Here is a 27,531-nt window from a genome sequence, read left to right as displayed (position 1 = left end):
AGGTGTATGTGTGTATTTGTGTGTGAAGGTGTGCATGTGTATCTGTGTATGTTAGTTTGTGCAAGAGTGTGTAATATAAGTTTGCATGGGTGTGTCACTGTGTTTGTGCACACTCGCCTGTGTGTGCACTCATGGTGTGGGTTCTCCAGCACATATCTGGGGAATGAGAATGTCCACCCGGTTCCTTTCTACACATCCCTGACCCCAGGGCCCTCTTCTCTGCTGAACGATGGGTTCAGAATAATGGGCTCAGAGCTTTGGGCAACACGTGTTTCCTGAGAGAACTATGGCTCCCTGTCTTCCAGATTTCAGTGCCCCTCACTGGCACCTTTTCTGATTCTCTCTTCTTTGCAATGCCTCCCTCACTCTATCTGTTCTGACACAGACTTCCAGGGGCCGAACTCCTTCCGAATCATCCTGACAACATCTTTTTACAACCGTTCCTGGACACAAAACCTTGGCTCAGCTTGGCTGGATGAGCTTCAGACTCATGGCTGGGACAGCAAGACCGGTATTCTCATACACCTGCGACCTTGGTCCAAGGGCAACTTCAGCAACAGGGAGCTGATGGAACAGGAAAGGTCATTACATGCAGCATCCATTGCATTTCCTCTGATATTTCAGAACCACGTCAGTCAATGGCAGCTTGAATGTGAGCTCGGGTCCCTCAGGACAGGTGGGATGGAGGTGGCCGGTGTGTGTTGCCTTGAGTTCCTTCTTCCTCCAGGAAAGAGCCTCCCCTTGGCTGCTGAACCTCTCGACTCCCCTTCATAAAACAGAATCATACCCGTGTGTTCAGGAGGCAGAAGCCAGACCCCGAACTTGAAAAGCTTCATGCCTTCTGCTATTTCCCCTCCACTCCTTGACCTCAGGCTGTGTTCTCCTGTCTCTCACCAGAGTCTCCCATGACCACCCCATTCCCTGGCCTCCAGCCAGAGACTCTCCTCTCCTTCACTCTGTGACTGATCCTTGAATTGTGCTTTACTCCTCGAGTCCTCTCATCAACATCTGTCCATGTGTTCCCTGTACCCACTACCCCCCCTCACCCTGGATGGTTTTATCACAGCTCTCCTGCTGAGCCCTCTCCTGTTCTCTGCCCACAGCCTTCCGGTCTCTCCTCCAACAGTTGTTCCTTCCTCAGTCATTCACCTCTTCCTCTGCTGCAGTGACCACCACTTCCCCTCTGTGTGAGCCTCCACTTAAACCAAACTTTGCTCCATTCCTTCCAATACCCTCAACTTCTCCCTCTGCTTCCTCTGTTATTGGCTTCTACTTACCTCATTTCATCTCTTTCCCTCCCCCTTTCCTATAACACACAGCCTGTCTTCCCAGATCCCTTTCAGGTACAGGTGGCAAAAGGCTGTGGACTACATGTTGGGGAATCATCAGTAGGCTTCATGAAGATTGCATATGAAGGATCAGATCTTGTGAGCTTCCAGAACACGTCATGGTGGCCATCTCCGAAAGGAGGAAGGAGGGCTCAGCAGGTCTCCAAACTATTCAATCAGTACCATGTGGTCAACTTACGAATACAAGCACATGTTAATGACATCTGCCCCCGTTTCCTCTTGGGTCTACTTGATGCAGGGAAGGCAGATCTTCAGCGGCAAGGTCAGTCCTGCTCCATCCCTCCAAGCTTTCTTTCTGCACTCAGAAACTTGCAACATTTCCTCAAACTCAGGGAGAAAAGGGGCCAAGAGGGAGACGGCTGATGGTGGTGGGTTTCTAGAGGTGGAAAGATGTGTGTATCTAAAGCAATGTGAGGATCTTCCCTCTCAGTCTGAGAATTCCTGTCCTGTCTCTGCAGTGAGGCCAGAAGCCTGGCTGTCCACTGGCCCCAGTCAGGGGCCTGGCCATCTGCTCCTTGTGTGCCATGTCTCTGGCTTCTACCCAAAGCCAGTGTGGGTGACGTGGATGCGGGGTGACCAGGAGCAACAGGGCACTCGGCGAGGCGACGTCTTGCCCCATGCTGACGGGACATGGTATCTTCAGACGTCCTTGGATGTGGAAGCCAGGGAGGCAGCCGGCCTGTCTTGCCGAGTGAGACACAGCAGTCTAGAAGGCCAGGATATTGTCCTCTACTGGGGTGAGAAAGGGCTGGTGCCCAGCGGGGAAAGGGTGGTCCTCCAGCAGTGCAGGAGAGACAGATACAAAGTTGGGATTCTAGGGACTCCAGACCATAAAGGACTAAAATTTAGTGACCTAAGAAATGGAGAGCTGGGTGTGAGGGTCCTGTAGATACGGCAGGAAGCAGAGGGTTGGTTGAAGGATCCATCTGTGAGCAGGGATGGGAGAGGAGAAAGAGGAAGGGTGGTTGGTGAGGCAGAGGGTGACAGGAGAAAAAGGACCAGGAAGGTGCAGTTGAACCCAAGATGGATGGGAATTGACACCCTCTGTGTACCAAACCAACAGAGCAGGACCGCCCTGTGAGCTTGGTCTTCCTGGCAGTGATCGTGCCCCTGGTGCTTCTGGCAGGTCTTGCGTTCTGGCTCTGGAAACGCTGGTAAGACTCTGGAACCATGTTTCTGCTCTTTCCCAACTGTGTCTTTCCCCTTGTGTCTGTCCTCACCTTTCCTCCTCTCAGTTCTCCTCTCCCTACAGTCCTCACCCCCACCTGCTGCAGAGCATTTCCAATCTGTTCCTCCTAGGAAATCACACTGGAGACCTCTGTGCACTGGCCTCCATTTGGAGAGAGATCCCAGCAGCCCAGGACCAGGACGTCCCTAAACCCATCTCAGCAGTGATGGACCAGCTAGTCCCTATGTGCAGCTTTTGTCTTTCCTTTCTGCTCAGGCATCAGTTGTCAGTATAAGCTGAGTGTCGTTTAACAGGAATTCTTGTTCTGACCTGAGTCTCTGACTTAAATCTCAAAATTATCTTAGAGTAAAATGAAGTCTGAGGACCTCCATGGGTCACAGGCATCTTGTGTCACTTCCTCCCATGCACCTTCTCTGGTCTGCATAGTGGAAGCAGTCTCTGCTTGGTGGGAATTTCCACCACTTTAACCTGCACTGTGGATAATCTACACCCAGTTCCTATTTGTTTTTGCCCTGCATTTAGGTCCCTTTTCCCTTCTAATTCCTAGGTCTCTTGAGTGCAAAGCCCACGTCTTTTTAATATTTGTATCCTTGGCAAGGAGTCTCGCCTGCATGGAATATGTCAATAAACGTCTGTGTTGAATTGATACCAACTTCATAGTTTTTTCTTCTTTCGCCTCCTGTCGTGTTTGTCGTAGTTGAGACGTTTGATGTTCTTCTTGTTAAAAGTCTTTTCACTTTGACTGGAGACTTGATACTGTTATGGTTCCTTGGTAACATCTCTGAGCCTCTGAGGAGAATACAGTTTTGTCTGTGAATATTTCTATTATTTAAACCAGACACCTATTGGAGTGGACCTGTTGTGGATAAAAGGAGGAGGGCAGATACAGGTCCTGGCTGTTTGAGGCCCTCAGGACAGCAGCAGGGACATCACCTTGGGGCTTGTTGGCAATATAGGGTCTTGGCCTCAGCTGAGGTTCACTGAATAACAATGTGCATTTTAGCAAAACCAACAGGGGAGTAACAGGTGCATAAATGTGGTGACTGAGAGGTAGCAGTGCAAGTGTCTCCTTGAAGGGTAACGAGATGATCTTGAAAACAGAAGAATACCTGCTCCTGGGGGAAATACAGGGTTCAGTTTTTGGAGCCTCTGCTCAGAACAGTTGCCATCTGATGAATACACAGCCTTATTTCATGTGTGTTTTTGTTTTAAGACATCTTATATATACACATGTATATCCCAGTAATTTATCTTATGTTGTATTTCCCTATATTGAAATACCACCTCAGAAATATATAACATTTCCAGGTTTGGTTACTGTGATCTCCAGTGTCTTTGACTTTCAGTCCCACAGCTGTGCTGCCCATGGTGCTTCTAGAAACAAAGAAGATATGGTTGTCATTTCATGAACCCACATATTTAGCTCTTTTCCTTCCTTTTCTGTAACATCATTATAGTGCCCTAGATGTTACTTTAGAACATTCTGAGGTGGCTCCACATAGACCTTTTACTTTTCCCGGATTTGTACATTGTTGATTCAGTACCACTGAACTCAAGGCCCACAGTTCTGCATCTTGAGCCTGAGAGAGACCTACCTGCACAAGTGTTTTATCTGTGAGACACATCACACCCTCTTGAACACGAGTCAACCTTGCACGTCTGGGCTTTTGCCCAGTCAACCTTGCACGTCTGGCCTTTTGAAACACCGAAATCACCAAGAAAGTGCATGTAAATGCAGAAAATTTGGCACCAAATAGACAATGAAAAAGACACAGGTTTATAGTGTGGGAATTACCATGGAAATGCAGAGCAGCAACTGGTTCAGCCTCACCAGGACACATGCGATGAGTGACGCATGTCAGAGCACTCTCCCTGCCATTCATTATGAATAGCAGTGAACTGGTGGGTCTGGGGGTTACAAATCAATGTCACTAGGTGGGTCCATTAGCATAGACAGTCTGTAGATATTGAATATGGACTTTTGTGACTGATTGTTTCAATGGCAGTGCTAGTGGAGATGTCCATGGTTAGATTTCAGTTACTCTAGTGTTTTAATTACCTCCACAAATCATTCTCAAGCCCCGATCATGCAGAAGAGACATTTTGAGTGGAAATTAGCAGGGGAAGAAAAGACCATCACTGTATTTGGAGCTTAAAATTTTTGCTTTCCTCATTTGATTACTGTTTTCATTGCTGTTTCTATCTACTTTCTTAGTGTAGCAACTTATTTCAGTCCAACGTTGGGAAAGGCACAACTTCTAATTTGTTTAGGGACTGAAAGAGGGAGCCCAGGGCAGGAGAACATCCAGAGGGATGAAGTGCAGGAATCCACCATGGTACATGTGGACCTTCTGGAAAATGAAGTTGAGATAGGAGATGTAGGAAAGGTGAAAAATATAGGATGGAGAAGAGCAAATCACAGGACTTCTGTCTTCTCATCTGAATTAGGCTAATTGTTTCTTGTCTATGTTCTTGTCTACCTTGTCATTCTCAAATGGCCAGCATGTGGTTTTTTGTTAGTTGACCCTACCCTCATGCATCTCATGCATAGGCTTGGGCTCTGATCAGCCTAAGGCCATCAGGAGAAAGCATCCTAGACCATGTTACAGGCTGAAGCATGGACGGGACACAATCGGTTCACATCAATCATCATAAAGATGCCACTTGTCCTCATTTAGAATGATGGTTCAGAGCCATGACTGACTCTAGGTGACCAGGTCACTAGAAGGCTGATTCTTTTAGTTGATGGCAAGGGAAAGAGATCCTCTTTCTTGTCTTGGATGATAACATTGGGATATAAACATTGAAACAATTAAAATCCATTTTTCAACACAAGAGAAGCAAAGCTGAGGATGAAACCTGTATGGAAGAAGACAGAAAAGTTTTATCATGAAATTTGCCAAGAGATAGATCCAAGAGGTTCTCACTACATGGAAGATAAAGAGAAGAAAAGAAAAAGGAAGAAGATGGTCAGAGAAGAAGAGCTAAGATGGCAGAATAGTAAGAGCACCACAGGTTTGCCTCATCCCTTGAACACAACTTGATAGATATCAAATTATTCTGAATACTCAAGAAGTCAATCTGAGGACTGAGAGGACAAATTGCACAACTAAAGGGGGAGAAGAGACTACATCTTGGAAGGTAGGAGGTGAGGTGTGGAGTTGTGTTTGGGGGAGATACAGATCATAGGTGCTGGGGAGGGGAGGGAGCCCTGGTCTCAGACAGAGGAGAGAGTGAGTGAGAGAGAGAGAAATATATAGGGATACACAGAAGGAAAACATTTCCCCAAAGCCATTGACCAGAAAAAGGAGAGGGGCTGATTTTCATGAGTTTTATAGCCACTGGAGGTCAAAGACTGGAGTGTTGGAAGTACATGCTGTTGCTGGTGTGAAACACAGTGGGTTTTGCAGTCATCCTGTGGAGAAGGACAGAAGCCCCAGGGGCAGAGTGAAGGCACTGAGGAGTCCTTGGGACACACTGGGAGAGACTGTTCCCCTTTCTTGTAGTGTATCTAGGAGAGGTAGAATTGTCTCTCTGGGGACAACAGTACTGGCCGGCACCATTACCCTATCCCACCTCTTAGCATAGAACAGAGATACCTACAGAGGGCGTGTAATCTAGATGCCAGCTCTTTGCTGCATTTTAGTCCAAATACACACCCTGTTCTTTGGTGTGGCTGCCCTTCTGGGAGAAACCTGCACCAGTCCCAGCATGGCGAGATCCCCCCAAGACCAGTGTGGGTCCACTTCATGCCAGGTCCTTAAAGTTTGCAGTTTTAAAACTCAGTCTTCCTGCCAGCGATAGAGCATAGGGGCATTGAACTCCTGGGTACACAGATAGTCTGGGAAAGGTAGGGTGAAAGCAGGAATCTGAGTGATGCCTGGGACACATGAGAGGAGACTGTTTGCTGCTTTGGGAGTGCCCTGTGAATGGCTAGCACGGAGTACCCAGTCCAGGGATGAGGGAGGGGGTTGGTGGCATTTCTCTTTGTCCCCCCCCCCCCCCAGCATCAACTAAGTTGAGCAAGCAGCACAGTACCAACAGCAGCAGCATTAACTAGTGGCATCAAGCCCCGCCCCTCTGTGCTCTGCAGGTGCTGCTATTCTTGGGCAGATGTGCCTGAGAACCAGAGCAGTGAGCCCCTCCTCAAGAAGACCAGCAGAAATGAAACATAGAAACTACCAAAACTGAAAGAGAAATAGTAAACCTGTACAGACCCATAACCAGCAAAGAATTTAATCAGTTATGAAAAATCTAATAAACAAAATTCCAGAACTACATGGTTTCCCATGTGTTTTCTAGGAAACATTTAAAGAAGATTTAATATCTATTCTTTTCAATCTGTTTGAAAAAAAGAAATGGAAGGAAAAATTCCAAACTCATTCTACAAGGCCAGCATTACCTTGCTTGTAACACCTGACAGGGCCCCACTAAAAAGGAGAATTACAGGCCAAGATCCCTAATGAACATGCATGCAAAAATTCTCAACAAGATACTAGAAAATTGAATCCAACAGAACATTAAAAGAAGTGTTTACCATGATCAAATGGGAATTATTCCTGGGTTGCAGGGGTGGTTCAATATTTGTAAATCAATCAATGTGATAAAACCACATTAGTAAAAGAAAGGATAATATCCGTGTGATCCCTTCAATAGATGCTGAAAACATTTGACAAAAGACGGCATCCATTCTTGATAAGAGCCCTCAAAAATTAGGGATAGAGGGAACAGCCCCAACATCATAAAAGTCATATATGAAAGACCCACAGCTAATCTTCAATGGAGCCAAAGTGAGAGCTTTTCCTCTAGGGTCAGAAACAAGACAGTGATGTCCGCTCTCACCATTGTTATTTAACATAATTCTGGAAGTCTAGCCTCAGCAATCAGACAACCAAAAGAAATAAAAGGCATCCACATTCACAAGGAACAAGTCAGACTTTCACTATTCACAGACAACCTGATTCTCTGTGGAAAACCTGATAGACCCCACTGAAAAATTGCTAGAACTGATACACAACTTCAGTAAATCTGCAGGATACAAAATCAACCTACAGAAATCTATTGCCATTTCTATGCAACAATAATGAACAAGGAGAAAGAGAAATCAAGGAATCAATCCATTTACAATTACATCAAAAACCATAAGATTCCTGGGAATAAATCCAAACAAGAGGTAAAAGATTTGTGTCTGAAAACTATAAAAAATTTATGAAAGAAACTGAAGAGGACACAAAGAAATAGAAAAGAAAACATTCCATGCTCACAGATGGGAAGAACAGATATTATTAAAATGTCTATACTACCCAAAGCAATCTACACATTTCATGCAATCCCTATCAAAATAACACCAGCATTTTTCACAGAGCTAGTACAAACAAGCCTAAATTTGTAGGGGACCACAAATGATCCCAAATAGTGAAAGCAATCTTGACAAATATAAGCAAAGCTGGTAGCATCACAATTCTGGACTTAAGGTAAAGTACAAAGGTAGTCACCAAGACTATGAAACTGGCACAAAAATAGACACATAGATCAATGGAACAGAACAGAAAACCCAGAAATGAACCCACAACAGGGTCCACTAATCTTTAAGTAAATTGTTGCTGTGGCCTAGGTCAAAGAAGTTGCTGCCTGTTCTCTCCTGTAGCATTTTGATGATTTCCCGTCTCACATTTAGGTCTTTCATCCATTTTGAATTTATTTCTGTGCATGATGCAAGAAAGTGATCCGTTTATTTTTCTGCATGTTGCTGTCCAGTTCTCCCAGTTCTCCCATTTGCAAAGAGACTGTCATTTTTTCATTGGATACTCTTTCTGCTTTGCTGAAGATTAGTTGGCTATATGTTTGTGGATCCATATGGGTTCTCTATTCTACTCCATTGATCTATGTGTCTATTTTTGTGCCAATGCCATACTTTTTTGATGACTACAGCTTTGTAATACAGGTTAAAGTCTGGGATTGTGATGTCTCCAGATTTGGTTTTCCTTTTCAACATTATTTTGGCTATTCAGGGTCTTTTGTGGTTCTATACAAACTTAGGATTGTTTTTTCTGGCTCTGTGAAGAATGCTCATGTTATTTTGATAGGAATTGCATTGAACGTGTAGACTGTTTTGGTTAGTATCAACATTTTAACAATATTTGTTTTTCCCTTCCATGAGCATGGAATACTTTTCATTTCTTTGTACTTTTTCTATTTCTTTCATAAGCTTTCTATAGTTTTCAGAGTAGAGATATTTTACCTCTTTGGTTAGGTTTATTCCTAGGTATTTTATGTTTTTTTTTTTTTTGGTATAATTGTAAACAGGTTAAATTCCTTGATATCTCTTTCTGTTGCTTCATTTTCGTGTATAGAAATGCAACCGATTTCTGTACATTGATTTCATATCCTGGGACTTTGCTGAATTCATGTATCAGCTCTAGCAGGTTTTTGGTAGAGTCTTTCAGGTTTTCCATTTAGAATATCATGTCATTTGTGAAGAGTGGAAGTTTGACTTCTTCTTTGCTAATTTGGATTCCTTTTATTTCATTTTGTTGTCTGATTGCTTTTGCTAGGACTTCCAACACTATGTTGAACAACAGTGGTGAGAATGGACATCTCTGTCTATTCCTGATCTCAGGGTGAAACCTCTCAGTTTTTCCCCATTGAGGATGATATTAGCTGTGGTTCTTTCATATATGGCTTTTATGATGTTAAGGTATGTTCCTTCTATCCTGACTTATTTGGGCATTTTTATCAAGAAACGGTTCTGTATTTTGTCAAATGCTTTTTCTACATCTATTGACAGGATTCTATAGTTCTTATCCTTTCTTCTATTAATGTGGTGTATCATGTTGATTGATTTGTGAACATTAAACCACACCTGGAGGCCAGGAATAAATCCACTTGGTCATGGTGAATAATTCTTTTAATGTACTGTTGAATTCAATTTGCTAGTATCTTGTTGAAAATTTTTGCATCCATGTTCATGAGGGATATTGGCCTGTAATTCTCCTTTTTAGTGGGTGTCTTTGTCTGGTTTAGCAATCAAGGTAATTTTGGCTTCATAGAATGAGTTTGGAAGTTTTCCTTCCATTTCTATTTTTTGAAACAGCTTGAGAAAGATAGGTATTAATTCTGCTTTAAATGTCTGGTAGAATTCCCCTGGGAAGCCATCTGACCAGGACGTTTATTTGTTGGGAGATTTTTGATAACCAATTCAGTTACTTTGCTGGTTATGGGTCTGTTCAAATTTTCTGTTTCTTCCTTTTTGAGTTTTGGTAGTGTGTGAGTGTCTAGGAATGTGTCCACTTCTTCCAGATGGTCCATTTATTGGAATATAATTTTTCATAGTAGTCTCTTTTAATTGTATTTCTGTGGTGTTGGTTGTGATGTCTCCTCTTTCATTCATGATTTTATCTATTAGAGTCCTCTTTCTTTTCTTTTGAGAAATCTGGCTAGGAGGTTATCAATTTTGAGTAACCTTTCAAAAAACTAGCTCTTAATTTCATTGATCTGTTCTACTCTCTCTCTCTCTCTCTCGCTCTCTCTCTTTGATTCTACATAGTCTATTTCTGCTGTAATCTTTATTATTTCCCTTCTTCTGCTGGCTTTGGTTTTTATTGGCTGCTGTGTTTGTAGCTAGCTCCTTTAGGTATAATATTAGGTTGTGTATTTGGGATCTTGCTTGTTTCTTGAGATAGGACTGGACTGCAACATACTTTCCTCTTCAGCCTGCCTTTGCGGCATCCCAAAGCATTTGGACTGTCGTGTTTTCATTTTCATTTGCCTCCAAGTATTTTTAAGTTTCTTCTTTAATTTCCTGGTTAACCCACTCCTTCTAAAGAAAGATATTCTTTAATGTCCATTTATTTGGAGGCTTTCCGATTTTTTTCTTGTGGTTGATTTCAATTTTTGATCTGAAAATATGCATGGTATGATCTCAATCTTTTTGTACCTGTTGAGGGCCATTTTGTGACCCAATAAGTATTCTATTTTGGAGGATGTTCCATGTCCACTTGAGAAGAATGTGTAGTATGATGCTTTAGGATGAAATGTTGTGGGGGCACCTAGGTGACCCAGTCGGATGAGCGTCCAACTTTGTCTCAGGTCATGATCTCACAGTTCATGAGTTCGAGCCCTGCGTTGGGCTCTGTGCTGACAGCTCAGGGCCTGGAGCCTGCTTTGGATTCTGTGTCTCCCTCTGTCTGCTCCTCCTCTGCTCACACTCTGTCTCTCTCTCAAAAATAAATAAAGATAAAAAAAAATTTAGGATGAAAAGTTGTGAATATATCTGTTAAGTCTATTGGGTCTAATGTGTCCATCAGAGCCACTGTTTCGTTATTGATTTTCTGTGTAGAAAATCTGTTCATTGTTGTAAGTGGAGTATTGAACTCTCCTACCATTTCAGTGTTATTATCAATAAGTTTGCTTATGTTTGTGATTAACTGATTTATCTATTTGGGTGCTATCCTGTTGAGGGCATAAATATGTATACTTTTTTTATCCTTATTATTGGATAGCCCCTTTAAATATGATATAATGCCTTTCTTCATCTCTTGTTACAGCCTTTGTTTTGAAATCTAGTTTGTCTGATAAAAGTATGGCTACTCCATACTTTCTTTTGACATCCAGGAGCATGATAGATAGTTCTCCATCCCCTCACTTTCAATCTGCAGGTGTCCTCAGGTCTGAAACGAGCCCCTCTCTTGTATGGGGCATGTAGATGAATCTTTTTTTTTTTTTTTTTTATCCATTCTCATACCCTATGTTTTTTTATTGGGGCATTTAGTCTGTTTACATTCAGAGTGATTATTGAACATATGCATTTAATGCCATTGTGTTATCTGGAGATTTCATGTTTGTAGTGCTGTCCTCTGATCCTTTGTAATTTTTGGTACTTTCCACTCACAGAGTCCCCCTTAGGAGCTCTTGCAGGGCTGGTTTAGTGGTAACAAACTCCTTTAGTTTTTGTTTGTCTGAGAAAGCCTTCCTTTCTGAATGACAGCCTTGTTGGATCAAGGATTCTTGGCTGCATATTTTTTCCTATTCAGCATTTTGAATATTTCCTGCCACTCCCTTCTGGCCTGCCACGTTTCAATGGACAGATCTGCTATCACCCTTAAATGCCTACCTTTATGGGTGATGGACCATTTTCCCCAAGCTGCTTACAGAATTCTCTCTTTATCTTTGTATTTTGCCAATTTTATTCATGGTTCTTGTCATGGTGTTGACCTGTTTTCGTTGATTTTGAAGGGAGTTTTCTGTACTCTTGGGCTTGCATGCCTGTTTCCTTCTCCAGATTAGGGAAGTTCTCAGCTATAATTTGTTCTAATAAACCTTCTCCCCCCTTCTCTTGCTCTTCTTCTTCTGGAATTCCTATGATATGGATATTGTTTTGTTTCATGCAATAACTTAGTTCTCTATTTCTCCACAGGTTATCTAGTAATTTCTTTTCCTTTTTTTTTTAACCTCCATTATTTTTTATAATTTTATCTTTTATTTCATCTGTTCTTGTCTCTGCTTCTTCCATCATCTCTGTCCCTGTATCTAGTTTATTTTGCATATCAGGTATGGCATTTTTAAATTCATCCTGACTGGTTCTTAGGTCTTTGTCTCTCCAGCAAGAGTTCTATGGTGGCTTTTATACTTTTTTTCAAGGCTAGCTATTAGTCTTATGATTGTTATTCTAAATTCTTGTTCAGATATATTATTTATGTGTGTTTTGAGCAATTCTCTGGTGTGATTTCTTCTTGAACTTACTTTTGGGGAGAATTTCCCTCTTTTGTCATTTTGGCTAGGTTTCTGTCTTTTGTGTGTTTTAAAAGCTTGTTATGTGTCCTTCACCATAGAGTATGACTATACTAAAAAAGGGTCATACACCATCCAGGGTATCACACTCCAGGAAATGTTTTTGGTGTATGCTGTGTGCACTCTGCTTTGTGTTTTGACTGCTCTGTTCCACTGCTCAATCTTCTGCAGAGATCCTCTTTGCTTGCAGTGTGGAGTGTTTCAATTTCAACCAGATGTGGTTTAATTTGTTTGTTCAAGTATGCCTGGAAAAAGGAAAGTGAAAGGTGTGTGGAGGTGAAGACTGATCCCATAAAAGAGTAAAATGAAAGGGGAGAAAAGAAATACAAACAGAGAATTAAAAAACTATAAGGCTAAATCCAGAGAAAGGGAGAAGAAAATAAAGAATAAGAAAGAGAGAATGTGGAAAATGAATAGAATAAGAATGCCTGATCAATAAAAGAAATGACCAAAAACAAACCAGAAACTATGAGCCTGATTCCAAAAGAAAAAAAGAAGAGGAAAGAAAGAAATAGAAAAGAAAAGAAGGGCCCCTCAGTGGCTCAGTCAGTTATAGGTCCAACTCTCAGTTTTGGCTGATCATGATCCCATAGTTTTGTGAGTTTGTGCCCCACATCGGGCTCTGTGCTGAAAGTGCAGAACCTGCTTGGGATTCTCTCCCTCCCTTTCTCTCTACCCCTCCCCCACTCACACAGTCTCAGTCTCTCTCAAAATAAATAAATGAAACTTAAAAAACATTAAAAAGAAAAGAAAAATAAAGGAAAACCAATGAACCAACCAACCAACCAACCAACCAACCAACAAACAAACAAACAGAAACAGTTGTCTGTTGGCATCTGGGACTGGCGACTAGAGGAGAGGCTGTCTGATTGTCTCACTGTCAGTCTTGCTCCACTAGATAAGCAGTTGCCAGGAATGGAGGGGCGATACTTGGTCAAGCGGGTCTTGCCTCCACTGGGGGCCGCTGTTCTTTGAAGTCCCACTGTCTTGGTGGTAGTGAAAAACATGGTGACACCCCAGTCTCTCCTCCCTGGACTGGGTGTCTCAAACCATGCTGTTCAGACAGTCCTCACGGAATAGTGAGGGCAGTCAGCTTGCCTTGCTCCACAGTTCTCCTGTGCCTTCTAGAGTTCCCATAGCTGTCTGTGTGGTTACATAGGGGGAGGAGGTGGTAAGTGACATCTGCCAGCTCCTTTATCCCTGAGGAGTCCTTCAACCATCTCTGTCCCTATGGGGCATGCTCTGAGATTAGTAAATAAGTCTCCCTCCCAGGTGCCCCAGGCGTATTTCCAACTGCTGCTTCTATGCTATAATTCTGTGGAGCTGTTTGTTGTGCCATTTCTTTAAGAGCAGGGGCAGTCAGTTTCCTCTTGACCCTTGAGCTGTCCCAGAGCTGAGCCTGCTGTTTTTCATATTCCAGGTGTTAAGCCCCACAGAGTGTAGGAACTCCAGAAACTGTACCTTTCTGGTTTTCAATGCGAAGTGTTATGGGAATTCTTCCCAGGTGGCTCCCTGGTGTGGTCCCTTTCTCTCCTTTATCAGGACCTCTGCACCTCTTCCCCCTGTAGACACTGGACGTCCTCTGTGTCCCTTGGATTCCCTACCTCGTCTCTACCCATGATACCCTGTTCAATGGAATCTCTGTGGACAGTTAGTTCTGTCAGTTTTGGGGTCATTTTCTGGGTTATTTAAATTGACATGGGTGGTTTCCAGTTGGGAAGAGGTGATCTCAACACCTACAACACCACCTTCCCCAGAACTGCATATGCTGAGTTTGATTATAATGTATATGCTGAGTTTGATTGTCTCTACCCAACAACACGATTGCTTGAAACAATATATTCTTCTTTTTTTAAAGTTTATTTTATTTTGAGAGAGACAGGGACCATGTGAGCAGGGGAGGAGGACAGAGAGGGAGAGGGAGAGAATTTCAAGCAGGCTCCACTCTGCCGTGGGGACCCTGAGGCAGAGATCGAACTGAAGTGTGTGTGTGTGTGTGTGTGTGTGTGTATACATACATATCTATCTATCTATCTATATCTATATATATATATAAAATATGTATTTATTTTATTTTTTATTTTATTTTTTATATTTATTTATTTTTCAGAGAGAGAGAGAGAGAAAGAGCATGAGCAGGGGAGGAATGGAGAGAGAGGGAGGTACAGAATCTGAAGCCAACTCCAGGCTGTGAGCTGTCAGCACAGAGCCGGACGTGGGGCTTGAACCCACGAACTGTGAGATCATGACCTAAGCAAAGTTGGATGCTTAACCTACTGAGCCACACAGGCGCCCCAGAATTGAAGTATTTTTTAAAGCGGTTACCCTTGGGACATCTGGGTGGCTTAGTCTGTTAAGTGTCTGACTTTGTCTCAGGTCATGATCTCATGGTTCGTGGGTTTGAGCCCTGCATTGGGCTCTGTCCTGACAACTCAGAGCCTGGAGCCTGCTTCGGGTTCTGTCTTCCTCTCTTTCTTCTCCTCCCTGGGTCTCTGTCTCTCAAAAATAAATAAATATTAAAAAATTTTAAAGTGGTGACCCTTAACTGATATTTGCCCACTCAGAATTGTGACTTCATTGGTCACCTTAGGGTGTTAGATAAACATCCGTCTTGTAATGGATCCCCAATATCTAAGACAGGGCTTGCAAGTGATAGGAGCTCAATGAGTATTTCTGAATGATTGAATAATTTGGTCCAGGTATACAATTATTCCCAAAAATATGGCGATATCAACATAAAATTGTTTTAAGTATCAGAAAGAATTAGTTGTAATCTTACTTGATTGAGAATCTTACACAATTTTCTTTAGAAAAGCCATATGCTAATAATCATGAAGTTCACACAGAAGATCCTAATATAAATCTCCCATTACTTGTAATAAGAAACCATGAGAATTTGTAACATATGGAGTTAATAGAGTGCTCTGGAATTGTGTTCCCAGATTCTCTTCTTAGTATTCCTGCTAGAATGTTCCGTGGTTGTCTTATCATGAACTGACCTCTGCTAGACATGCTGAACTACTTTATGGTGTTCTAGAGTGTTTACAGGCTCTTCAATATTTCTTGGTGCTTTATATCATCTGGATAATGTGCTTGGGCTATGTGTCTTGTTATTTCTTGGTTGACCAGATATAATTTTAAGCTAAGTGAAAGAAGAACGTAGTTCTGGGGAAAGGTTTCATTGTCACATAGGAAAAAAACAAAACAAAACAACAACACTGCAATATTCAAGATTTTGAAACGCTGGATGATCAAAATCACTTCTTGAATCCATAATGATGAGGGAGCATAAGGCAAGTGGACAGGCCACAAACACCACCCTCCTACCCCCAGGTGGGATATCTGTGATATTCCTCAGGCACTCCTGGCTGCCCAAGAACAAAGGAAAGGGGGAAAACAGATGGTTAACTGATAGAGATCACAGTCCTGTAGGACATGAGTCTCCATCAGTTTACAAATATCTTAGTGAGTTGCAAGAAAAAGGCAGCCTTATCAATAGCCTCATCTCCCAAAACCTATAGACTCAGTTTCCTGGAGCCCTAACATCACCCTTCATAGTGATAAGGGGGACAAAGGCAAGAAGGAAATGGCAGGTGAAATTAGATTTCCTTTATGACCTGCAGCCCATTGACAAATACTTGAGGCAGGCTGAGTAAAACAGTTCTCCAGGAACTGCCTACTGTCTTAATGCTAATTCTGTGCTAGAAGGAAAAGAACCTAAGCTTGACAACAGCTAGGCCTCCAGTAATCTGTGAGTTTTTTTTTTTACCTCCCCCACTCCCAAATATATAAGCCATCTATCTACAGGGTCCAGGCCTGCTCTTCCTGCCATGGAACCTGTCTCCCTGCTTTAATAAAATCACTTTTTTGCACCAAAGACATCTTAAGAATTCTTTGTTGGCCCTTGGCTCTGAACCCCACAAACGCCACACCATCACCCCAAAAGCCTCATCACATTATAGAGCTGAATATCAGGGCAGCTTGTTAACCCCAAATCTAGGGAAATACAGATGCCTCCAAGGAAATAGGACATGCAAACCAATTCCTTGCTTACTTAGGACAGGTGCCAGAGTCTCTATAAACCAGAAAGAATAATTCAGCTACAACTGTTAACAAATGACTGAAGGCTAGCATGAGGCCCAGAAATTTGCCGTATCTCTAGATTTTTTCCCATCAACCTACCAGGGGCTCCTGACAGGCTGGAGTCCAGGGTAAACACCACGGAACTGCTTTCTGGTGGTACAAGGCCTGAGAACAACTCCCTCCTAAGAAGGGCAGGAAGACCACCATCCCCCACACAGGAAGGAGCCTTCACTGGGTGTGGGAAGGGCAGGGAGCCCCACTGCCTCAGAGCACAGTGAGCCACTCTGCAGCTGGGGGGAGGGGCAATGGGGGAAGGGACAGGAACACACCTTGTCCCAGACTAAGAGAATCCATCTGCTGAGGGAAAGGGGGGAACACTCAAAAGTCTGAGTCCCGGAACCGAAAGACAAAGCACCTGGCTGAGGATGAGACTGGACCGGAGCAGAGGAAGCGCCCCCTTCTCTACCCCAGACAGGCCAGCCAGCAGGCTACCAAGAACAGCTCGTGCTGGCACAGAGACAGACGATGAAAGTATATCTCCTTGAGCCACACCCTGGTAGAAAAAGAAAATCACAGACCCAAAATGAGGTCATAAACTGATCTCCCAACCTGGGGTTTCATACCCAGTCAAAACGAATTTCAACCACCCCAGAAATGTAGCCTTAAGCAGTCATCACAAGTAAATTTTTCTTTCCACAGGGCAATGAGTCTGTCACCTGGGTCCTCTTCAACATTCAAAGGCAGATGAGGTCATGTGGATAAGACCCCTTGCTCTTCCCCTAAGAAAGTCTGCTTGTCTTGCAACAACCAATCTCATTTGCTAGGAACTCCCTGGCCCCACCATCCCTCTATAAAAACCTTCCATTTGTACAACTTCTCAAAGTGCCCACCTGTGTGCCAGATGGTGTGATGTGCGATTCATGGATTATTTAATAAAGCAATTATTGCTCAAATGTATTAGGTTAAATTTTCTTATTTAAGAGTTCTAAAATTTGCCTCTGCGTGATTAAATGTACACACACACACACACACACACACACACACACACACGCAGCTTGGGGGATGAGATTATTCATTATTTCTTAAATATCTTTACGTGTAGCAGCTTCTCATACATTTTGAAACCACTCTTAGAGAATGCTTACCATACATCTAGGAAAAGTTGAGTAAGTCACAAATGAGTGTATGAGTGATAGAATGAATGAATGAATAAATGAATAGATGTATTGTGTTGGAAAGAAATCTATGGAAAATATCCTGCAGTTTGAGTACTTAATGCCATTGCCACGACATTTCCTGGTTCATAATGGCTGGTGCAGCTTACCCTTTCACCTCTAGGAAGACCCTGGAGTGAATTTTTTAGAGATCACTTATGCAGAAGCAGAACCAGCCTTTGATTCCTGACCAGTGGTTAGTTAGAAACCCATGCAAACACCCAGGATGGGGCCTCATCCAGATGTCAGGGTTAACAAGCAAGACAGGGTAAGAGTGTGACAGATGATGACACATAAAGAAAAAGGCAAGCAGAAAGAAAAAGAATAGAGGGATATTTTCAAGAATCAGGGGAAAGGAAGAGGGAAGTGAGGAAAAACTCTGCAAGCAAGAGAGAAATTAGCCCAGCATCCCCATGGACCATGTCCACGTCCATCAGAGAGGAGCAAGCATTCAGTCACAAAGGACAGAAATCTGTCTTGCTGGGCTGAAAGCATGCAGGGAATGTATTGGCTGGTGGAACTGGGGGCCCCCAAATCACTGGGGCTCCAGTCTCTTCTGTGGGTCTGTGTGTCTGCCTTCACTTTTCTGATGCTTTTGTTTCGTTGTTGCTGCTGCCTTTTGCTTCACTGGAGTATGATGACAAATGAAAATTGTACCTTTGTACAGTGTGCAGCTTTCCAGCCACCCAGGGAGGAAGGGTGGGAGGCCCCACTGGCCACATGGGCCTTCGCCAGGCCTGGCAGGTGCAGCAGAGCCTGTGATGTGACGTGAACAAAGGTGCTGGAGGCCGAGCTATCCCAGCCTGTGTGGCAGGGCCCGGGCTCTGGACGGATTGGTGACTGCAGGGCGGCCCACCGACAGTGAAGCTTCTTGTCCTCCCGCTTCTAGGTAATTTGGCCTTAAAACTACCCGGGGTATTGTCTGTCGGGGAATTGCCCTCGGCAGGCCCCCTGGGAAAAGAACCATTAGGGAAGAAAATGAGGTTCCGCAAGAAATTGTGCGGCCTTACGTTTAGCCCTCGCCATCCCCTGTGGAGACTCCTGTACTTACGGGAAGGATAGCCTCATGCATTTGCCAGCAAAGAGGGCCTGTAAAGGAGAGACATATGGATTTGAAAGTCCCACTCCGGCGCTAAGGAGTGTATCTCTGGGCACAGGTGACTTCAGCCCCTAGGCCCACCTGGCCCCCGGAGGCATTCCAGATGATGACTGAACCTAGTCGCTTAAGCTACAGAATGGTTCATTGGTTCCTAGGTGCATTGTCTCTCTGAGAGTGTATGGGGCATGGGTTTCTAAGGCCTTTTCGGCCCCTTCCTGGCACCTCGGACCGAGGCAGACACATTGTTCTTCTGGCCTCATGTGGTTAGGAGGTCATGTCCCTGTAACTGTTCCCCTTGAGGTGCTGAGAAACGGAGGGCCTCTCACGAGAACAGCAAAGCAAATGCTTTCTGGATTATAGATAAACGCAGATGCATAATGGGATAATTAATGTAAGAAATTAATCTATAATCAAAGGGTATGCGGGAAAACTAGGGGAAAACGTCCATGTTATTTCTTAAAGGTTGTTTACGCATAGGACCATTTTCAAAATTAGGTAATGTTAGAAAAACATAGATGACACATGCTACAAGGAAATCACTAGCAAATAAAATGCCACGTTTGCTACAATAAATCGGCCAGATCAACACACTGCAGTTGTCTGCGTCCATTTTTATTTTAGTTTTTTATTTTAGTTCTGTTTTATTTTCACTTTTTTGCCGACGCCTGCCGGAGTCCAGCTCCAGCAGGTCCAGGAGTTCCCAAAGGATGAACGGCATTGGTGAAAAAGTGAAAATAAAACAAAACTAAAATAAAAAACTAAAATAAAAACAAAAAATAAAAATGGATGCAGACAACAGCAGTGTGTTGAACTGGCCGATTTATTGTAGTAAACGTGGCATTTTATTTGCTAGTGTTTTCCTTGTGACATACGTCAGTCATCTATGTTTTTCTAACATTACCTAATTTTGAAAATGGTCCTATGCGTAAACAACCTTTTAGAAATAACATGGACGTTTTCCCCTAGTTTTCCCGCATACCCTTTGATTATAGATTAATTTCTTACATTATCCCATTATGCATCTGCGTTTATCTGTAATCCAGAAAGCATTTGCTTTGCTGTTCTCGTGAGAGGCCCTCCGTTTCTCAGCACCTCAAGGGGAACAGTTACAGGGACATGACCTCCTAACCACATGAGGCCAGAAGAACAATGTGTCTGCCTCGGTCCGAGGTGCCAGGAAGGGGCCGAAAAGGCCTTAGAAACCCATGCCCCATACACTCTCAGAGAGACAATGCACCTAGGAACCAATGAACCATTCTGTAGCTTAAGCGACTAGGTTCAGTCATCATCTGGAATGCCTCCGGGGGCCAGGTGGGCCTAGGGGCTGAAGTCACCTGTGCCCAGAGATACACTCCTTAGCGCCGGAGTGGGACTTTCAAATCCATATGTCTCTCCTTTACAGGCCCTCTTTGCTGGCAAATGCATGAGGCTATCCTTCCCGTAAGTACAGGAGTCTCCACAGGGGATGGCGAGGGCTAAACGTAAGGCCGCACAATTTCTTGCGGAACCTCATTTTCTTCCCTAATGGTTCTTTTCCCAGGGGGCCTGCCGAGGGCAATTCCCCGACAGACAATACCCCGGGTAGTTTTAAGGCCAAATTACCTAGAAGCGGGAGGACAAGAAGCTTCACTGTCGGCGGGCGCCCTGCAGTCACCAATCCGTCCAGAGCCCGGGCCCTGCCACTCAGGCTGGGATAGCTCAGCTTCCAGCAGACGCCGTTCATCCTTCGGGAATCCCTGGACCTGCTGGAGCTGGACTCTGGCACAAAGGTCCTCCTGATGAAAGTCTTCCAACACCTTCTCCGAGAGGACGGCCTGAAGAACGTCGGGAGCCCAGTGCACACGGCAGGCAGGGAGCTGCAGGTGACGCTCAGGCCCTGAGCTGTGGAGCCTCCAGTTTGACATGCAGCATTTTGAAGGAAAATGAAGCATTGGTCAAGGAAGTTGAATTGAGGCAAACTGTGAAAAATAATATTTTATGTAGCATTCATCACCTGTTTGAATGCATTGAACTGCTGTGCAATAAATGAAAGGGCGGGCCTACGCCGGCCGACTCCATCTTGTTCTGTGTTCTCCACCTTGAGTGACTATGTCCCCGACATGACCCCTTTTCCGGGAAAATCGCAGAAACCTCAGACCGTGCCTCCTCCCCTTGAGTAACCTCCCGCTCACCCGTTCAAACTTCCTGATCAAAACACGCCCAGCGACCTGCGTAACAGGACTCCGACCCTTCCCCAGCCAATCGGCCGAGGCCACGACCCTTCCCCAGTCAATCGGTTGAGGCCACAGCCATTACCTCACCAACTGCCCCTAGACCCCTATAAAACCTTTGTGCTTTTGAAACTCCCTTTCTCTCCCTGGTATCTCACCGCTGCGTCGGTACAGGTAGGGGATTGAGCTCGAGCTAGCTCGAATAAAGGCTCTTTTGCTTTTGCATCGGACCCGGCTCCCTAGTGGTCTTTGGGGATCATGAATTCTGGGCATAACATAAACTCTGTTATCTTTTGAAAACATAAAAGGAAGTAACCGCTTGATGGTTTAGTGTATGTGGACATGGTGACATCAGGCCCACAGCTAAGCTAGTTAACATGGCTATCACCTCACATCCCGACCCTTTTCTTTTTTTCCTTTTTTTAATCAAGTTTTAATTTAAATTTCTGTTAGGTAGCATATAAGGTAATGTTACTTTCAGGGGTAGAATTTAGCAATTTCATCACCGACATACAACATCACAACAATGCCCATCACCCATTTCACCCATCCCCCACCCAATCCCCTCCAGGAACCCTCAGTCTGTTCTCTGTAGGTAAGGGTCTGGTTCATGGTTTGCCTCCCTCTTTGATTCCCCTATACTTATCTGTTTAGTTTCTTCAATTCCTCATGTGAGTGATTAAAGATGGTATTTGTGTTTCTCTCACCAACTTATTTTGCTTAGCATAATACACTCTAGCTCCATCCATGGAATTGTAAACAGCGAGTTATCGTTATTTTATGGCTGAATGACATTCCATTGTGTATAGATACGAAGATACATTCACCAGTCAGTGGACATTGGGCTCTTTCCATTATTTGGCTATTGTTGATGGTGCTGCTATAAACATCAGGGTGCATGTATCCCTTGAAATCAGTATTTTTGTAGCCTTTGGGTAAATACCTAGTAGTGATACGGCTGAGTCATAGGTAGTTCTATTCTAAACTTTCTGAGGAAGCTCCACACTGTTTCCCAGAGTGCCTGCACCAGTTTGCATTCCCAGGAACAGTGTGAGGTATTCCCCTTTCTTCACATCCTCCCCATCACCTGTTGTTTCTTGTATTGTTAATTTTAGCCATTCTGACCAGTGTGAAGTGATATCTCATTGTAGCTTTGATTTCTATTTACTTGATGATAAGTATTGATGACCATCCTTTCATGTGTCTGTAGCCATTTGTATGTGTTCTCTGGAAAAATGTTTATTTATGACTTCTGCCTATTTCTTAATGGAATTATTAGCTTTTTTGGGGGGGATGGTGAGTTTGATAAGTTTGTTATAGATTTTGGACACTAGCCTTTTGTCGCATATGCCATTTGCAATATGTTCTCTCATTTTGAAGGTTGCCTTTTGGTTTTGCCAATTGTTTTCTTCATGTGCAGAAGGTTTTTTTTTTTTTTTAAGATTTTATTTTTTTATTTATTTTTGAGACAGAGAGAGACAGAGCATGAACGGGACAGGGGCAGAGAGAGAGGGAGACACAGAATCGGAAGCAGGCTCCAGGCTCTGAGCCATCAGCCCAGAGCCCGACGCGGGGCTCGAACTCACGGACCGTGAGATCATGACCTGAGCCGAAGTCGGACGCTTAACCGACTGAGCCACCCAGGCGCGCCCAGAAGGTTGTTATCTTGAGAATCTCACAACATATTATTTTTGTTTTTGTTTCCATAACACTCATGACATGTCTAATAAGTTGGTGAGGCTGAGGTCAAAGAGGTTGCTGACTGTCTTCTCCTCTTGGATTTTGATGGTTTCCTGTCTCACATTTAGGTCTTTTATCCATTTTGAATGTATTTTTATGTCTGGTGTAAGGAAGTGGCCCAGTTTCAATCTTCTGCATATTGCTGTCCAGTTTTCCCAACACCACTTGTTGAAGAGATGAATATTTTCATTGTATATTCTTTCCTACTATGTTCAACATTAGTTGACCATATCGTTGTGGGTCCATTACTGGATTTTCTATTCTGTTCCATTGAACTATGTGTCTGTTTCTGTGTTCCTATGATACTGTCTTGTTCACCACAGCTTTGTATTAGAGTTAGAAGTCTGGAATTATGATGCCTCCATCTTTGCTTTGCGTTTTCAAGATTGCTTTGGCTCTTTGGGATCTTTTGTGGTCCCACACAAATTTTAGAATTGTTTGTACTATTTCTGTGAAAAATACTGCTGGTATTTTGATAGGAATTGCATGAAATGTGTAGATTGCTTTGGGTAGTATAGACATTTTAACAATATTTGTTCTTCCTAACTGTGAGCACTGTCAAGGCCTGAGTTATGACCCAGTATATGATCTATCCTGGACAATGTTCCATTTGCACTCAAAAAGTGTGTGTATTGTGCTGCTTTAAGATGAAATGTTCTGCAGATATCAGTTAAGTCCATCTCATCTGTGTGTCACTGAAATCCATTGTTTCCTTGTTGGTTTTCTGCTTAAGTGACCTGTCTCTTGCTTAAGTTGAGCATTAAAGTATCCTACTGTTTTTGTATTATTATCAGCGAGTTTCTTTATGTTTGTTACTAATTGATTTATATATTTGGGTTCTTTCAAGTTGGGGGTGTAAGTATTTTCAATTGTTAGATATTCTTGTTGGATAGACTCCTTGATTATGATGTAGTGACCTTCTTCATCTCTTGTTACATAAGACAACCTTTTCTTTGTTTTAAAATCTAGGTTGTCTGATGAAAGTATGACTACTACTTCAACTTTCTTTTTTTGATGTCCATTAGCATGATAAATGTTTCTTTATCCTCTTAATTTCAATCTGCAGGTGTCTTCATGTCTCAAGTCAGTGTGTTGTTAGCAGCATATAAATGGGTCTTGTTTTCTTTTTTTAAAATCCATTCTGATACCCTATGTGTTTTGATTGGAGCATTTAGTCCATTTACACTCAGAGCGATTATTGACAGATATGAATTTAGTGCCATTGAGTTACCTGTACAGTTGGTGTTTCTGGTGATGTCCTCTGTTCTTTTCTAGTGTTTGTTACTTTTGATCTCTGCCCCCCCCCCCCCCCCCAAAGAGTCTCCTTTAATAATTCTTGCAGGGCTGGTTTAGTGGTCACAACTCCTTTAGTTTTTGTCTGTCTGGGAAATTTGTTATCTCTCCTTGTATTGTGAATGATCACTTTGCTGGATGGATAAAGTATTTTTGACCACACATTTTTCCTACTCGGCATGTAGAATATCATGCCACCCCTTCTGGCCTGCCACATTTCTGTGGACACATCTGCTGCAAACATGATCTGTCTTCCTTTTTAGTTAAGGACTTTGTTTTCCTTTCTGCTTCAGGATCCTTTCCTTGGCTGTGCATTTTGTGAATTTGACTATTATATGTCTTGGCGATGGCTGACTTTTGTTGAATTTAATGGGTGTAGTCTGTGCTTCTTGGATTTAGATGTCTGTTTTCTTCCCCAAATTAGGGAAGTTTTCAGCTATACTTTGCTCAAATAAACCTTATGTTTCTTTTTCTTTCTCTTCTTCTGGGACTCCTATGGTACAAATGTTACTATGCTTTAAGGAGTTGCTGCGTTCCCTAAGTCTACATTCATATTCCCCTACCTTTCTATCCCTCTTTTTTTCAGCTTCATTTTCCCCCCATAATTTAATCTTCTATATCACTGATTCATTCCTGTATCTACTCCATCCTCATTGCCATTTGTATTTGGTTTTGCATCTTGTTTATAGCATTTTTATTTTGGCCTGACTAGTTTTTAGCTTTTTTTTTTTTTTTTTAATATGCTGTATGGGATTCTTTAGTGTCCTCTATGCTTTTCTCATTCTCAAATACTGTCCTATGATAACTGTTTTAGATTCTAGTTCAGACATCTTACTTGTATTTGTATTGGTTAAATCCTATGTTTGACTTCTTTTTGTTTGTTCTTTCCTTGAGGTGAGTTCCTCTGTTTTGTAATTTTATCTGGGTCACTGTTTTTGTGTTAGTAAAGCCATTTGTGTTCTTGCTACTGAGAGTAATGTCTATGTTAAAAAGAGGTCCATAAAAAAAAGGAAGCTATATCCTATGTTTTGGACTCCTTGTTAACAGAGGCTAGATTCATAAAACAAAAATTTTAGAAAGTTAAAGTATAAAAAAATTAAAAAGTAAGCTAGATCATATTTCTCCTAGAAGTAAAGCTTTGCAGCAATCTAAAATCAGTTGACTTGCTGCATGAGAAGGGTTTGTGCTGGTGTTCCGGGGTCCTGTTGCATTGATCCTCAGGTGGCCTTGCCCTAGTCAGATGCACCCACAGGGCTCAGTGGGTGGGACTTGGTGTAGGTAGTTCTGAAATCCACTGGGTGGCACTGTTTTGCCCACTGAGGTCAGTCAGAGCTGAGGCGTATGTGAGGGGAAAATGGTTTCTCCCCACTCCTGTGTCCCTAGAGCAGGATTTTGCCGCCACCATTCTTCAGGAAGCCCTGACAGAAGAGCAAATAATCACCCCACTTGTGTGCCTAGCTTCTGCCAGATCCCTGCCTTCACCCTGTAGGCATCAGAGCGGTCTGCCTGGCAGAACGCACAGTCTTCCACAACATCCTACGTTGTACTTCAAGCATGCGGCTGTGTTTCAAAACTCTAACTTTTAGGGACCCCCTCCCAGTAGACCCATGCGTATCATCCGGAAGACCTTCTGGCCACTCTTTCGGTGTTTGCCGCTTCGTCATGGAAATTCATCATACAACTGTGCACTGGCTCAGGGTTTATAGTAAAGTGCAGCCAAAACCGTGCACCAAGGCTTGCTGCCCTCATTCAGTATCTCTGTTCCCAGGCCAGTGAGTAGGGCATCATGTTGATGCCTGCAGGGTCTTTTGTCCCCAGACAGTCCATGCCACCTCTCCCAAGTGCACTCCAGCAGAGGTATTGTTTTTTTCCTGTGCAACCCAGGGGATCCTAAGTCTACACTGCCCACTACAAAGCATCCACCACACTACCAAGCTCTCCATGCGCGAAACTGGCCCGGACCTCCAAAATTTCAGAATTTGTACACCCCCACTGCTAAAAACTTGCAGTGGACAGCCCCTCTCCTTTTGCCATTCAATGGTTTTGGGAAAGAGTTCTTCTTACTGTGAAATCCCCTGAGTGCGCCTCCACTTTTTCTCTCCTCCTACCTCTATCTCTCTTTCTCTCTCCTCTCTCTGTGATCAGGGCTCCCTACCCTCTAGTTCTTTTCTCCCTCACATCAAATCTCTGCAGCTTCTTCCTTCCACAGTGTGGCCACTTGTCTAGCTCTGGTTGTTCGGTTTTGTTCTCTCAATCCCCAGATCAATTTCTTGCGTGTTCCAAATGATTTCATATTCATCTAGCTGCGGTCAAGGGAAGAGGCAGCCCAGGGTCCCTCTACTCCTCTGCCATCTTCACTTGTCTCTGACAGAAAATTTAAAGTGATGGTCACAAAGATACTCACTGACTTGAGAAAAAACTGGAAACCCTCAGTGAGACTCTCAACAAAGAGGTAGAAAACAGGGCCTCGGTGATCCCATCTTATTCCTTCTACCTGCTTCGCTTCTTTCTGCTATCTACCTTTTCCTTGCTCTTTCCTCTTCTTGGAGTTTTCTTCTATTTCCTTTTTGTCAAGTGTCTGACTACACTTGGATGAAAAAAGAAAAAAAAAGAGGTATATACATACAATGGAATCGTATTCAGCCTCAAAAAAAAGAGGAAATACTGTCCTTGTGATAATATGATTGAAACTTGGTATTATGCTAAGTGAAATAAGCTAGTCCCAGAGAGATAAACACTGTGTGATTTCATTTACATGAGTTATCTAAAATAATGGAACTCATAGAAGCAGAGTAGTAGTTGCTAGAAGTTTGATGGTGGGTAATTGGGAAGTTGTTATTCAAAAAGTATAAAGTTTCACTTATGTTAGTGAGTAAGTTCTAGAGATGTCCTGTGAATAGTGCCTATGGTTATTACAACCATATTGCGCACTTCAAGACTTGTTACAAGAGCAGATCTGTTAAGTGCCCTTATCACAATACAAAATGAAACAAAACAAAGGGACACAAGAAAACTTGTCAAGATCTTGGAGTCGTCTATTCCCTGGTTGTGGTGATGATAACATAAATATTTGCTATCTCTGAACTCATCAAATTGTACATGTTAAATTTGTACAGTTCTTGATATATCAGTTTTACCTCAATGAAGTTGCAAAAATATTAGTAATAGTCACACAAAAAATGAGAAAAGAATCCAAGTATATCATGAACGAAACTCAACTAACCATGAAAGAAGAGAGCAAGGGAGAAAGGAATGGAGAATACCAAAACAACCATAAAACAAGTAACACAATGGCAATAAATCATACCTATCAATAAATAATTGAATGTAATTGAAATAAATGCAATAATAAAAATACATACTGTGATAAGATGGATAAAAATGTTTCTGCTGCCTACAAGGGACTCATTTCAGACGTAAAGACACATGAAGATTCAAATTGAAGGAGTGAAAAAGCATATATCAAACGAATGGATGTGAAATGAAAGCCAGGATGTCAATACCTGTATCAGACAAAATAGAGTTAAAAGAAAGACTACCAAGAGAAAAGAAGGACACTGTGTAA

At 42.9% G+C, this 27,531-nt stretch overlaps 2 protein-coding genes across 3 annotated transcripts in view; both read left to right on the top strand.

Annotated features, from left to right (window-relative positions):
• LOC131496388 (T-cell surface glycoprotein CD1a-like) overlaps window positions 1-27,531 on the top strand; it is a 115,186-nt gene that overhangs the window by 646 nt on the left and 87,009 nt on the right. Inside the window, exons 2-6 of one of the 2 annotated variants that reach the window (XM_058701911.1) lie at window positions 386-652; window positions 1,333-1,611; window positions 1,808-2,086; window positions 2,413-2,503; window positions 2,649-3,155. The exons of the other annotated variant lie outside the window; for it this stretch is intronic. Coding sequence (XP_058557894.1) covers window positions 386-652; window positions 1,333-1,611; window positions 1,808-2,086; window positions 2,413-2,503; window positions 2,649-2,727 — 995 coding nt within the window. The 3' untranslated portion in view covers window positions 2,728-3,155. Of the gene's footprint in view, window positions 1-385; window positions 653-1,332; window positions 1,612-1,807; window positions 2,087-2,412; window positions 2,504-2,648; window positions 3,156-27,531 lie in introns of those variants that run through there. 2 annotated transcript variants of the gene reach the window in all.
• The window catches only part of LOC131496392 (T-cell surface glycoprotein CD1a-like), a 131,586-nt gene that overhangs the window by 74,970 nt on the left and 29,085 nt on the right, over window positions 1-27,531 (top strand). The gene's annotated exons all lie outside the window — the stretch shown is intronic.

Source organism: Neofelis nebulosa, chromosome 15 (assembly GCF_028018385.1).
Source record: "Neofelis nebulosa isolate mNeoNeb1 chromosome 15, mNeoNeb1.pri, whole genome shotgun sequence".
Lineage (NCBI taxonomy): Eukaryota > Metazoa > Chordata > Mammalia > Carnivora > Felidae > Neofelis > Neofelis nebulosa.
The sequence above is the reverse complement of the archived record's forward strand: the minus strand, read 5'-3'. Positions and strand labels throughout refer to the sequence as shown.